Consider the following 14,796-nt stretch of genomic DNA (forward strand, 5'->3'; position numbering starts at 1 on the left):
CCGGATCCTTAGCCCCCTGAGCGAGGCCAGAGATTGAACCTGTGTCCTCATGGATACTAGTCAGGTTCCTTACCACTGAGCCACAACAGGAACTCCTATTTGATACTTCTTATCCAGGAAGTTTAGGGGTTAAAAAATAAATATGTTGGTATGTGCTTATCAAGATGTGACAGCATTTTCTCTCCCAGAATGCTGCTCTGATTCAGGCACTAACTTATGACACGGGGCCTGATAGCTCTTCTTTATGCCTTTTTCTGTCTTTGCCATGAGGTTATGATGTGGTCTGCCCCAAGGCATAGGCAGTTGAGCATCAGCGAGTCTCTGGCCTGTAGTTCTTCAGGTTAATACTGGAAGCACAGTAACTAAGGGTGGAGGTTGAAGTTATCTCTTTCAAGATAATCAGAATGTCAGAAGCTAGAGGTGTCGTTATCGTAACACCATCTCCTACTAGAAGCAAAGGATCCCCTCCAGGCATTCCAGAGTTCTGCTCCTATTTCTTCTTCTAGTATCAGAGTAACTAGTCCATGATGGGTGAGTGATTATTCTCCAGGGTGGAAAATATTCTCCTGATAGCATCGCACTACAGAATTGAGTCCAATCTTTATTTGTAAGTAGCCACACATTTGTTGGGAAAGAGAAGCTAGAGAAATGACCAAGAAATAGGGTATTGCATAACATTCCTTAAGGAAACGGATTTGTTTTTCTTTGTGAGGCACAGGTGAGTTTGGCTCACCTTGTGTTTTCCTCTGTGTATGCGGTGCTCATTGTCTAATATCTTGAACTTGCACATTGGCTTTCTAATCTCACGGTTTTACACTCACGATGTTATTATTTGACTAAGGCACAATTATTTTTGCTACCCAGTTATATAAGAAAATAATTTCCCATGGAAATACTCCTTAAGTAAAAGTTTCAAAGATGAAATATCGCACCAGCTAAGGTTAAATATGTAATTGATTTGGGTGTCTTTTGTACAGCCATGTTCGTTGAAAACCATTATTTCACAACTTTTATTGTTCCTAGAGTGAATTACTGGAATTTAAACGACAGCAACAGGAGGAAGAAAGAATTAAAACCCACCAGGCTGAACGCAGAAGGTATAAATGGCTAATAAAATAAGCATCCTTGATTAAAATAATTACCTATAAAATTTTTGCAGTGTTTTAGGAAAACACTATAGCAATACAGAATACAGTTTTGGAATCTATATTACCTTTGTTTGTTTGTTTGTCTTTTTAGGGCTGCACCCATGGCACTTGGAGGTTCCCAGGCTAGGGGTCAAATCGGAGCTACAGCTGCAGCCTACCCCACAGCCACAGCAACGCCAGATCTGAGCCGAGTCTGCAACCTACACCACAGCTCCTGGCAACGCCGGATCCCCAGCCCACTGAGCGAGGCCAGGGATCAAACCTGCAACCTCATGGTTCCTTGTTGGATTCGTTTCCGCTGTGCCACGATGGGAACTCCTCTCTATTAGCTTTTTCATCTTTATGTCATTGGTGTGGTGTGTGTGAGGATGCCAACTGCCAACACACATACATGCACACACAGGTACACACACATATACACACACACTGTCCAGTTTTTCTGAATTGGTGACGTAAATTGACACTAGAAAGTGGAATCAGCTTTCAAGCTGTGTGTTTATTTAGGTTATACTTAATTTTCCTCCCCCGGGACAAAGCAGATTAATCCTTTTACCATTTGTAGACTACTTTAGAATAATTGCACTAGTATAGATGGTAAGATACTCATACTTGAATGTAAAAACTTAGACAAGAACTACCATTAAAGTTGTTTTATGTTGGAGTTCCCATCGTGGCTCAGCAGAAAATGAATCTGACTAGCATCCATGAGGATACAGGTTCGATCCCTGGCCTTGCTTAGTGGGTTAAGGATCTGGCATTGCTCTGAGCTGTGTGGTGTGGCAAAACAAAACCAAACCTCATATTGTACTTCTATAAAACTGGTTAATAGTAGCCAGTTATTTCTCTGGATTGCTGAAGATTAATTGGATTATAAAGCTTTAAGCATTTTAAAGATAGTGATAGGTCACATTAATAGGCCCCATTGCTAAGAAATTAATTGTCAGTGGGCACCCAATAAAAATGCACTGTTTAACTAGAGGTAGAAAAGATTACTTTTTTGTTAGAGGAACCTTGACCTCATTCTTTGATCTCCTTATTGCTGAATACCTAAATATTGGTGGCACCATTTATTTCCCACACCTTATGTTCTTCCTATTGATTCTAGTTAAATGTAGATCCAAATTTAATCCAAGAGGAAATCTCTGTGGCTAATAAAGTCAGTAATCAGTTTTGAAACAGCAGATCAAGTCTTGAACCATATTTTATGCTCTCCATCAGTTTTGGAAAAAAGCTTATGTTTGTACTGCCCTTTGAAGTTTACCGTGAGCTTTTCCATCGTGTCGTTGAAAATACTCCTTTAGTTGTCTCTTCTTGAGTGAAAGAGCTGTCTCCGTTCCTGCCGAGGGCAACACACAAATTCTGTAGTGGGAACCTGGGCTTTCTCCAGGGACATAATTTCACTGGAGTCAAGAAGATGGTGTGTTTTCCACTGTTTGAAAGTTCAAATGGCAAAACCCAGCAGCCCTGAGTTTTATAATAGAAGCTAGTGGATCACAAGCTTTCCAATGAATCCTGTAATGATTGAACCTGATTGCATCTGAACCTGATCCAGCCTAACTTTTTTGAGTAAGAGAAGAAAGTTGAGACTCCAGAGGGAAAAGACAGGGCACTGGGGATCAGAGACTTGAAAGGATCTGGGCTGCAAGCTGGAAATTGGGATGAACTGGGTGGATGGATCGACACTTGAACCAGCCATGAACAATAGTTTTTATCCCAGTTAATGCTGAGAAGAAAATCCAGGCGTTCCTGTCGTGGCTCAGCAGAAATGAATCTGACTAGGATCCATGAGGATGCAAGTTCCATCCTTGGCCTCGATCAGTGGGTTAAGGATCTGTCATTGCCGTGAGCTGTGGTGTAGGTTGCAGATGTGGCTTGGATCTGGCGTTGCTGTGGCTGTGGTGTAGGCCAGCAGTTACAGCTCCAACTGGACCCCTAGCCTGGAAACTTCCATATGCTGTGAGTGCAGCCCTAAAAAGACAAAAAAGAAAAGAAAAAAGAAAATCCAGAGCACCAGCTTGACTGCAGTGGAATGTACATAATTTCTAACACTAGTAAACAAAAATATAAGCTGGTACTTCCCACCCTTCAATTTGAATTCTTGATAGAAATTGAAAAAGTCATCTCTTTATCATCCATAATCTCTAGTTGACCTGCTCCTTATGCTGTCCTCTTACTAATCTGCTCCAAATGGAATCCCATCACCTGTGTACATGACATGTCATCCGTCTTTGAGTGTTTGAATGAACTGAGAGCAGTGGACAATGAAACGCACACACCACCCTGGGTGGTTTCATGCTGCAGCTGCAGTCACGGGAGCAAGCTGCTGAGGGGACCAAGTACCCCTCTTACGTATCGGGGCACACTGTGTCCGGGCTTTGTTCTAGGCACTGGGCATAGGCCTAAACAAGGCAGAGAAGGTTTCTGACTGCCTGGAATTTGCAATCTGGAGGGAAGAATGGGCAGCCAACAATTGAACAGCAAGGTACTTTCAGACAGTGTAAGTACCATGAGGACCACATCACAGGGTGATGTTAGGGAAAGATGGGAGGTGATAATGCCTCAACGAAGAGGTGGCATCCAAGAATAAGAGCCATTCACATTAAGATGGGGGGACGGTGAAGCATTCAATCAGATATCCCCTCCTTTTTTTTTTTTTTTTTTTTTTTTCTTTTTCTTTTTAGGGCTGCACCCATGGCGTATGGAAGTTCCTAGGCTAGGGTTCCAATTGGAGCTGCAGCTGCCGGCCAACACTACAGCCACGGCAATGCAGGGATCCAAGCTGCATCTGTGACCTACACCACAGCTCACGGCAACACCGGATCCTTAGCCCACTGAGCAAGGCCAGGGATCGAACTTGCATCCTCATGGATACTAATCAGGTTCATTACCACTGAGTCACAATAGGAACTCGGGATTTACTTTAGCCAGACTGGCAGTGGGGTCCAAGGTCAATGGGAGGGACATCGGTCCTGTAATAAGAGCACCATAGAGTGATTTGGGGGTTCTCTTCATATTTGCATTCTTGCTGAAGCAGCCATCTTTTCTCAGCCTCTGGGGTTCATGCCTGGCATGGTGCTTAGGGCTGCAGTTGAGTGGGTGACCATGGCAGTTGGCAGAACTGGTAGAGGTAGATAAGTGAAACTGAAGAATTTATGCCCCTGGGAGTTCCCGTCATGGCTCAGTGGTAATGAACCCGACTAGTAGCCATGAGGACACGGGTTCGATCCCTAGCCTTGCTCAGTGGGTTAGGGATCTTGCAGAGCTGTGGTGTAGGTTGCAGATGTGGCTAGGATCCCGTGTCACTGTGGCTGTGGTGCAGGCCAGCAGCTGCACCTCTGATTTGAGAGCCAGCCTGGGAACTTCCATATGCCGAGGGTTCAGAAAAAAAAAAAGAATAATTTATGCCCCCTTTAGCCTGAGCCTGGAATGGCACCAGCTCCCACAAAGGACCTTTCACAGCATGTCATGTGGTTCTTGGGAAAAGAAGTTTCTGTAGATTTCTTCTGAGCTAAACAGGGCTAGCGGTCCCCACTGTCCGTTCATTCAGCACATTAGGTTCTCAGAAATCTTTCAGCCCAGCAGCAAGCTTTCCACTTACACACATTTTTCATTGTTTTAAAGGGTAAATAATGCCTTCCTGGACCGACTCCAAGGCGAAAGTCAACCAGGTGGCCTCCAGCACTTTGGAGGCTATTGGAATATGAATAGTGGTAACAGCTGGGTGAGTTTTATTTATTTTTTTCCTCAAAAAAAAAAAAAAAAAACTTTCAAAGTGGAAGAAGAAAAACAATGAGAATTTTAAAAATATGTTGTGGCCTTGTCCCCAGACATTATTTTTTTTGCTGTGGTGTTGAGCTGTGTGATAGGCAGTCAGCCAGGGTGATTACTGTAAATTCCACAATAGCTTCTGAGAGATGGAGAAAGTCCTTATTTCAGCACCGGCCAATGCCAATCCCAATAAAAAATGACACCTGCCCTTTGGTTGCTGTGTGATGGCTTAGACTGTAAGGCTTTTGTTTTTTTTTTTTAATCACCCTTTGCCCAGACTTACAACAAAAACAAATGAGCGTTTTTTTTTTAAGGAAGATTTTCGGTGAAATATGGTTATAAAAATAATAAACCTTCTCTCGTAATATATTCAGTGAAACTAGCACCTCAACTAGGAAGCAGTGTTTAATTTTTCACTATGAAATGATTTAAAAAAAAAAAAAAAACCCTACAGCAAAAGGCGCTTTTGGAAAATGAAACGTCCTTTCAGATTTCTGCGAAGAAAACCTTGCCGCTGTGCTGTAATACGTGTATTATGTGTTCTGTGTGTACAATATATTATTGAAACAGAACCAAAGCTTTGGAATGTACGGGGTTGTGTGGTGGGCAGTGTGTACAGAATCAAAGCCAACTGCAGTGGGTTTTATAAGTTCATGGAAACCCAACTGTCTATGTATCTACTGAAAAAAAAATGGAACCGATAGGAATCTTTAAACTGGTAAAATACAACAACATAATCAAGTGCTTGTTGTCCTGGAAACTCTAGAGAAGATCACCCCTAAGGACAAAAGAGCTTCTTCTTCTTTTTTTTTTTTTTTTTAGCAATAATTATTTTTAATTATGGTAAATACATTTTTTTAGACATTGTGCTATTATGCACTTAATAGACTACAGTACAGTGTAAGCATAACTTTTATACACACTAGGAAACCAAAAACTTATATGACTCGTTGTATTGGTGTATTCTTTTTTTTTTTTTTTTTTTTTTTTTTGGTCTTTTTTGGGGCTGCACATGTGGCATATGGCAGTTCCCAGGCTAGGGGGCAACGCAGGATCCAAGCTGCCTCTGCGACCTATGCCACAGCTTGTGGCAGTGACAGATCCATCCTTAACCCACTGAGTGAGGCCAAGGGTTGAATCCATATCCTCATGGATACTAATTACGTTCTTAACCCACTATGCCACAACACGAATGTCCCAAAAGGTCATTTTTTGAGAAGACAATCTACAAGGAATCTTATCTGCATGTTTCCTTGGAATATATCTGGTAGTTAAAACTTATGGATAGATTTCACAAACACATATATATATATGGTAATTGAATACAGGCACATTTGCAGAAAATGCATTTTGGCTGTGTCTATTTATTGTAACATATGCTCACGTGTATTGCTATGGCATTCAATACAGGGACAATTTACAAGAGAGAGGAAGGAATCACAACATATCTTTGTATCTTTGCTTTTTTTTTTTTTTTTTTTTTTTTGATCTTTTTGTCTTTTTAGGGCTGCACTCGCTGCATATGGAGGTTCCTAGGCTAGGGGTGGAATCGGAGCTGCTGCCACTGGCCTACGCCAGAGCCACAGCAACTCCAGATCTGAGCCACGTCTTGACCTACACCACAACTCATGGCAACGCTGGATCCTTAACCCACTGAGCGAGGCCAGGGATTGAACCCTCAACCTCATTGTTCCTAGTCGGATTTGCTTCTGCTGTGCCACAGTGGGAACTCCTATCTTGGCATCTTGAGTGACGATTGAAAAATTGTTGACTTACAAGAATATAGGAGTCCTGTGGGAAATTGGGTATTGTGAATTTAAGACATTATCCAAGTTTATAGCATTTTTAAATTGTGAAATGTGATGGAAACACAGATTTCGGACAGGACTTGGAAACCTCCTGTATATTTTCTCCTCTACTTAAAAACTCCCCCAACTTAAAAGGTACATGTATAGAGAAAAATACCTGGGATGGGAGGGAAGATGATGGGATGAGTAAATGAATCCTTCCTGGGCTGCTATTAGGGAAACGAGGATTTGGGAGTCTGGCTCTCCGCTGACTACTGGTAGGTCTTATGTAAGTGAGCTCTGCCTATCTGATTAGGTTCTGCATGGATAAAAAGAAAGACAGGCATATCCAAGTCCAAAGTGGTAATTGGCTTTCTTTTTTCTTTGTCTCTGTTCCTTGAGAGTAAACAAAAAAATTGAATAAAAGGGTAAAACCAAAGATGTACATTACCTTTAAATATATATGTGTGTGCGTGTGTGTATACATATATATACACACACACACACAATTTTATAGGAAGCCCTTAAGGAATACACAAATTAATGGAGCTATATCTTGTCAATGGATAGGAATGAGCTCTCAATCTATTGATTTATTTCAATTCTAATCAGAGCAAAGAACCAAGAATAGCCAATTTACTCCTAAAGATAAAGACGTATATATGGCACTCAAATATTAAATACGGTATAGAATTGGCACAGGCAGAGCAATGTTGGAATTTGGAATGTTGTTGTACGACAGAGGGCAGGGCACACTCTTGGGCATAAATGGCCTCTTCAACAAATGCAGTTGGGACAACTGGGTACCCATGCAAAATCATAAAAAAATCAATTCCAGGTAGATTAAAGCTTATAAAGAGGAAGACTTTTTGAATTCCAGGAGAAAATAGACTATATAAAATTGAACTAGGGGTAGTTGCCATCATAGTGCAGCGATAACGAACCCAGCTAGTATCCATGAGGACGTGGGTTTGATCCCTGGCCTTGCTCAGTGGGTTAAGGATCTGGTATTGCTGTGAGCTGTGGTATATGTTTCAGACATGGCTCAGATTGTGCATTGCTGTGGCTGTAGTGTAGGCTGGCAGCTACAGCTCTGATTTGACCCCTAGCCTGAGAACCTCCATGTGCCATGGGTACAGCCCTAAAAAGCCAAAAAAAAAAAAAAAAAAAAAGACTGTATAACTGTATATATGTGTATGTGTGTGCATGTATATATATATATATTTATATATTTATATACATATAACTGAATCACTTTGCTGTCCAGCAGAAATTAAGACAACATTGTAAATCAACAATTCTTTGATTAAAAACATGACAAAAAAATTACTTCACATGATCGCTTCTCTGCTATTAGTAAGTGAGACCCTTTGAGAGGCTATGGAAGCTCTGACTCCTGTGTCTTCAGGGCAGTTAAGCACTTGCCATGACCCATAGGCAGTCGGAGGTTGTAGATTCCCAGGATGTTAGAGCAGCAATAACCTGAGTCTCGGGTACCTTGGCTCGGCAGTCTGGGAGGCTTGATGGAAATGACATGACCCTTGGCACGTGGATTGGGGGGAGGCGCTGGGGGAGGCAGGGGCTCATTTAGCCTCGCTCCTTTTCTCAGGTTCCGCTTAGACATCACCTTCCTGCTGTAGAATTCAGCACACCTCTACCCTGCACATTTCCATTTAAATTGCTCTGTTCCACACTTGCCGTAACCATGGAGGTGGGTGACAATGTTTGTGAACACTGTTCCTTGTGACCCGTGTTAGCCTCTCTCTCAGAACCCAGCTGATGAGCTGTCACTCAATAAGCCATTCCGTTGTTGACAGAGACCAGACCGTCTTCTGGATCAAAGGCAGTGGAACTTGAAACGTACACATTTCCCTGCGACTTGAAATCATTAAAAAAATTAGTGGTGCCCTGAGGGTGTTCTTTGCAGGAACGTCATTTTGGACTTACAGAGGCTCTGAATGTTATTTGGTTGCTGGTACTAATTTTTTTGTTTTCTTTTTCTTCCAGGATAGATGAGAAATATTTGCGTCCATCTGGCCTTTGTCAAGTGACCTTGAAAAACTGCATGAGATGCTTTTTTCTTCAGGCAGCTTTGTTCAGCCTCACTGTTTTTACCTTGACTTCACTGTTGAGCATCTGGGGGTGGCTGGTTTCTTCCTGTCATTCGTTACGCGTGTTTGCAGGAACTGATTGCAGAACTCATATTTAATCTCTACTGCCAGTGAAATGTTATGTTATTTTTCTAATTGGTTTCGCCTCTTACTGGAAGGCTAATTACAGCCCTATTAGTAAGATGGAAAGGGGGGGAAACTTCGGGTGCTTTCAGGTTCCTGGGAGCAGTGGGCGCTGCATGCCTGTCTCTCTGAACAGCCAATTCTTACCTGATTCTCAGATCAGGTTGTGGGGGGCGGGGGGTGGGTGCAGGAGTAGCTTTGGCCTCAGTAGATTTGCATGCAAGGCACCAAGGTGAGCAAGCGAAATGAAAGAAATCTTTTATATGCTCTTAAACAAATTTATAAATAAAATGTGAACGTTTTCTGTGTAAATGGTATGTGTTGGTTTTTATCGCAAAGCTCTTGAGTGTTTCTCTCTTCGGGGATCTTATTTTTTTTTTTTTTTTTTTTTATCTGCTCCCTTACAATCCATAGAGATCAAATGCAGTACTGTAATCACTATCGGGTTTGGCTTTGGTCTTGATTGACTTACTAAGACTCTTCCTCTTTCCTCTGGTTTTTCAGAGTGGGGCAGTTCATTTTCTGAAAGGCCATAAAAAATCAGCGTGGGAGTTCCCGTGGTGGTGCAGTGGTTAACGAATCCGACTAGGAACCATGAAGTTGCGGGTTCGGTCCCTGCCCTTGCTCAGTGGGTTAACGATCCGGCGTTGCTGTGAGCTGTGGTGTAGGTCGTAGACGCGGCTCGGATCCCGCGTTGCTGTGGCTCTGGAGTAGGCCAGTGGCTACAGCTCCGATTCGACCCCTAGCCTGGGAATCTCTAAATGCCACGGGAGCGGCCCAAGAAATAGCAAAAAGACAAAAAAAAAAAAAGAAAAAATCAGCGGGATGTCATTGTAGAGACCACGTGTGGTTTGTAGATATTTTAGAAGCTTGTCTTTGCTCTGTGTAAACTATTTCCTATTACTCAGTCAGTAGGCTTTCCTGTTCGACTTTTGTGACCTTGAACCAGTTTATAGATCCTAGTATGAGAATATTGATTTTCCCCATTGTATGCTCTGGCTCCCTCCTTCTCCTCACATTATAAGAGAAGCGTTTGCAGCATTGCCTTTAATCTTAGGATGAAAGTTGGAAGAATAGATAAGTTTTGCAGGTAGACAACTAATAATACTTTGCAGCATTAAGAGATCTTCCCAATTGCTCTGTTGTAAGTAACTTTCTAGGAGTTCCCGTCATGGTGCAGTGGAAATGAATCCAACTATGAACCATGAGGTTGTGGATTCGATCCCTGGCCTCCCTCAGTGGGTTAAGGATCTGGTATTGCTATGAGCTGTGGTGTAGGTCACAGACACAGCTCGGATCTGATGTGGCTGTGGCTGCGGTGTAAGCTGGTGGCTACAGCTGATTCAACCCCTAGCCTGGGAACCTCCATATGCCATGGGTGCAGCCCTAAAGAGCAAAAAAAAAAAAAAAAAAAAAAAAAAGAAAGAAAGAAAAAGAAAGTAACTTTCCAAATGTGTATTCAGGGGAACATGGGGATTTTCATTTTCGTGGGCTGAGACTTGGCGGGGGCTGGGGGGGGGCAGGGGGTGGTTCACAGAAGTGGGGCAAAGATGTGGTGTAGAAAGAGCCGCATTGGATGGTGGTGGCTGAGAGTACCTGGTGCTCAGCTAGGTTCTCTGGCGTGTGTAATGCAGAACTCTCGGTTTTTCTCTCTTTCGCCAGCTGAACCTGCATTGTGGTGTGGACGCTAATATAAAATGTTTGGTCTGTTTGAAATTGTTGTCATTGCCTCACGTGGGGAAGATGAAATCCCTCAGCCTGGGTTGAAAGCAGCGCCAAACGGATTGTAAATGTGCGAAGGTCCCAGGCATTTTACTGCTGGGGCCTGCAGCCCTTTCTGCCCTACACCTGCCAGCCTGGCTACCTCACCGTCCACAGACATGTTCTGGGTTTTGTATCTAGACTTGGCATTCCTTGCTTGCTATTTTCCAATGTGTAACCAGAAGGCCATGTAGGGGAAATAGAGGCTTCTTACTTTGGGGACTTTCAGGAAAAATATGTCAGTTTCTCTTCTGCTGCCTGATATAGCCTGCATTCTCAAAGATATTGTTCAGGTATCTGGTCTCATTTAAAACAAAACAAAACAAAAAAATAGGAATTCCCATTGTGGCTCAGCAGTAATGAACCTGGACTAACAACCATTAGGATTCAATTTGGGTTCCATCTCTGGCCTTGGTCAGTGGGTTAAGGATCCAGTGTTGCCACAAGCTTTGGTGTAGGTCACAGACATGGCTTAGATTCCGCATTGCTGTGGCTGTGGTGTAAGTCAGCTGCTGTAGCTCCAATCTGACCCCTAGCCTGGGAACTTCCAGATGCCGTGGGTGCAGCCCTCCCCCACAAAATAGAAAGCTGCTGGTGGCTTAGCAGTTAATGATCTGGTGTTGTCACTGCTGCAGATTGAGTTCAATCCCTGGCCTGAGAACTTCCTTGGCCAAAAAAAAAAAAAAAAAAAAAAATCCACAACAGAAAAACCAACAACATTGTGCAGGTATGGAAAATTATGACTTATGGCCAGAATTATCTAGAACATGTATGGGGTTGTAAACATCTTCCTTAGACGATTCTCTATGTACGTGGAAGTAACGAGAAAAGAAGCAGAGTTGCTGCGTAAGGGACCCTACAATTTTGCTTTTCACATTTAATCTGCTCTGGATTGGAATTTGTGTGTAAACCTGGAGAGGAATCCCAAAGTTCCAGTTGCCCTTCTATGCTTTTAAAGTACACTTTCCGAAAAAGAGACTAAAAATTACACACCTTGTTATAAAATTAAAAAGCATTTGTTACAGAAACTTTAGACATACAGATGGGTAATGAAAAGGGGAAAAAAACCTAGTGATTTTTTTTCTAGGTTTTATTTGTAGCTAATCACTGCTTAATATTTTGGTGTGCATCCTTCCATATCTTTGTTATCTGTATATCTATCAAAATCCCTGCAATAAAAATCCTTTAGATGCTTGTCTAATGCTTGGGATGTAGACAAATTAGAACTGGTGGCTTAAGAGAATCCCACATTTATAGGGATTTTAATACATGTAGATATATGTAGTTAAATTACTTTCCTAAAAGTTGACATCGATAATTGTTGCCACTAGCAGTATGCTCTATACCCTCCCATTACTGATTAAAAAAAAAGATTTCCACTGTCGTGGCACAGTGGAAACAAATCCAACTAGGAACCATGAGGTTGCAGGTTTGATCTCTGGCTTCACTCAGTAGGTTGAGGATCTGGCGTTGCGGTGAGCTGTGGTGTAGATCCCAGACACAGCTTGGATCTGGTGGTGCTGTGGCCGTGGTGTAGGCCGGCAGCTAGACCGATGACTCAACCCCTAGTCTGGGAACTTTATATCCCATGGGTGCAGCCCTGAAAAGATTAAAAAAAAAAAAAAAAAGAAAGAAAGAAAAAGAAAAGAAAAAAAAAGAAAAAAACTCTTTGCTTATATGCTGAGTAAAAAATGTCATTTGGAGAGCTTAATCCTTTTTTTCCCCACAGGTCTACTGATCATTCTTTATTTTCTTGTGTGTGTGTGTGTGTGTGTGTGTGTGTGTAGTTGATTTGTTTTTGGGGGGTTTTTTTGCAGTAAGTGATTTTTTTTTTTTGGGTCTTTTGTCTTTTTAGGGCCACACCCACGGCATATGGAGGTTCCCAGGCTAGGGGTCTAACTGGAGCTGTAGCTGCCAGCCACAGCCACAGCCACAGCCACAGCAACACCAGATTTGACCACGTCTTCAACCTACTGTGTATGAATAGTTGATTTGTAAAAGATCTCTCTGTGTTGAGATATCTCGTTGCAAATATTCTAATTTTTATATATCTTAATTTAGTATTATTTAATTTACTATTGGGGTTTAAATATTTGTCTGTAGGGATCTATCAGTCTTTTTCCTTTGTGTTTTCATCCTGGTACTATGTTGGCTAGATTTTTGTTGCATCCTCGTGGATACCCTGTTGGGCTCATAATCCACTGAGCCACAATGGGAACTCCTTCGATAGATTTTTAAATATGCAAGGCCACGAATCACCCAGTGACCCACCATAAGAAAATGAACAGGCTGTTCCCCTTGTGGCTCAGTGGTTACAAATTCCACTAGTATCCGTGAGGATTTGGATTTGTTCTCTGGCCTCGATCAGTGGGTGGGAAATCTGGTGTTGCCATGAGCTATCGGTGCAGGTCAGGGCACAACACAGCTTGGTTTCTGAGTTGCTGTTGCATAGGCCGGCAGCTACAGCTACAATTCGACCCCTAGCCTAGGAACTTCCATATCCACAGGTGCAGCTCTAAAAAGCCAAAAAAAAAAAAAAAAAAAAAAAAAAAAAAAGAAGGAAAATGAAGGACTTCTCCTGAGTGTAGTTATGGGCAAAAATTTAGGTTCCCACTGTAGATTGATTTTGTTGAACATCAGAAAAATTCTCTAAGTTTATTTTTAGCTTGAAGATTTAGACAAGACTTCCGAAAGGATTTTTAGGAAATGACACTGTAGGGATGGTACAGGGAGAACTATCTCCCTCCAAAATGAAACACTCGGCATTTACAAAAATGAAAACTTCGGAGTTTTCAACTTTTAAAATTCAAAGTTTTCATAGCTCTAGCTGGAAATTTTGTAATTGACCTAAGGAAACATAAATCCTAGAGCCAGTGCCTACAGGCTTAATTTTAACTTTCAGAGTATTCAACAGATGGGCTGTGATTAGCTGGACCTTTTCCTATGAAAGGGCATGTTTGGAGATGTGGATGCAGGAGGAGGTAACAGGCGTGGTGTTAGAACCTTTAATAGGTAAAGAAAATAGTAAGAAGGCTGCGGAATTTTTTTTTTTTTTTTTTGTCTTTTTGTCTTTTTGCCCTTTCTAGAGCCGCTCCCGTGGCAAATGGAGGTTTCCAGGCTAGGGGCCTAATCAGAGCTGTAGCCACCGGCCTACACCACAGCCACAGCAACTCGGGATCTGAGCCGTGTCTGTGACCTACACCACAGCTCATGGCAATGCCGGATCCTTAACCCACTGAGTGAGGCCAGGGATCGAACCCTCAACCTCATGGTTCCTGGTCAGATTCGTCAACCACTGAGCCACGACATGAACTCCTGTGGATTTTTTTTTAATTCTATGAACAAATGCATATAGTCAGTAGCTCTGTGCCAATGTGTATGAAATAAGATCAAGTGGGATGTATAACACATTGACATGAGGAAGAAAAAAATATGCCTTTCAAGTTACCGTAAGGATCACAGAGAGAATAAGTACATGTTAGGCATTTCTTTTGGGTAGAGACTCTGTGTTGGAACCCTTTTCTTTTTGAATCATCCATTGTTTAACAGTGGTGGTTTAAAAGGGATCCTAGAAAGAGGATTTTTTTTTTTCCTTCACAGAATCATGCTCAAATGTAAGGGGTTTTATTTATTTATTTACTTATTTATTTATTTATTTTTGCCTTTTTGCCTTTTCTAGGGCCACTCCCATGGCATATGGAGGGTCCCAGGCTAGGGGTCTAATCAGAGCTGTAGCCGCCAGCCTATGCCACAGCCACAGCAACGCCAGATCCTTAACACACTGAGCAAGGCCAGGGATCGAACCCACAACCTCATGGTTCCTAGTCAGATTTGTTAACCACTGCGCTACCACAGGAACTCCTGTAAGGGGTTTTAAAGGCATATAAAGGCGAATGGAGGAAAAATTTTATGACATTTATGACCATGTCATTGTGCCATCTGCTGGGGCAGAGGATACAGGGAGCCCTGTGCCATGACACTCACATCCCGTCGTAAGCCGATTATTACAATCCCTTTGCTTGGCCCCTCAGGGCTGCCCGCTGGTGCTCAAAGCCTCCTTTCTCGCCTGCCTTCTCTCTCTTCCCGAAGAGCACTGCC

At 42.4% G+C, this 14,796-nt stretch overlaps 1 protein-coding gene across 2 annotated transcripts in view; it reads left to right on the plus strand.

Annotated features, from left to right (window-relative positions):
- Nucleotides 1-9,249, plus strand: part of EPSTI1 (epithelial stromal interaction 1) — a 99,229-nt gene extending 89,980 nt beyond the window's left edge. The window contains exons 9-11 of one of the 2 annotated variants that reach the window (XM_003482896.4): nt 1,024-1,097; nt 4,770-4,869; nt 8,711-9,249. In XM_003482896.4, coding sequence (XP_003482944.1) covers nt 1,024-1,097; nt 4,770-4,869; nt 8,711-8,719 — 183 coding nt within the window. In that variant the 3' untranslated portion in view covers nt 8,720-9,249. The remainder of the gene's footprint in view (nt 1-1,023; nt 1,098-4,769; nt 4,870-8,710) is intronic. The other variant, XM_021065622.1, reaches the window with a different exon arrangement.

The sequence above is a fragment of the Sus scrofa genome, chromosome 11 (assembly GCF_000003025.6).
Source record: "Sus scrofa isolate TJ Tabasco breed Duroc chromosome 11, Sscrofa11.1, whole genome shotgun sequence".
Taxonomy (NCBI): Eukaryota; Metazoa; Chordata; class Mammalia; order Artiodactyla; family Suidae; genus Sus; species Sus scrofa.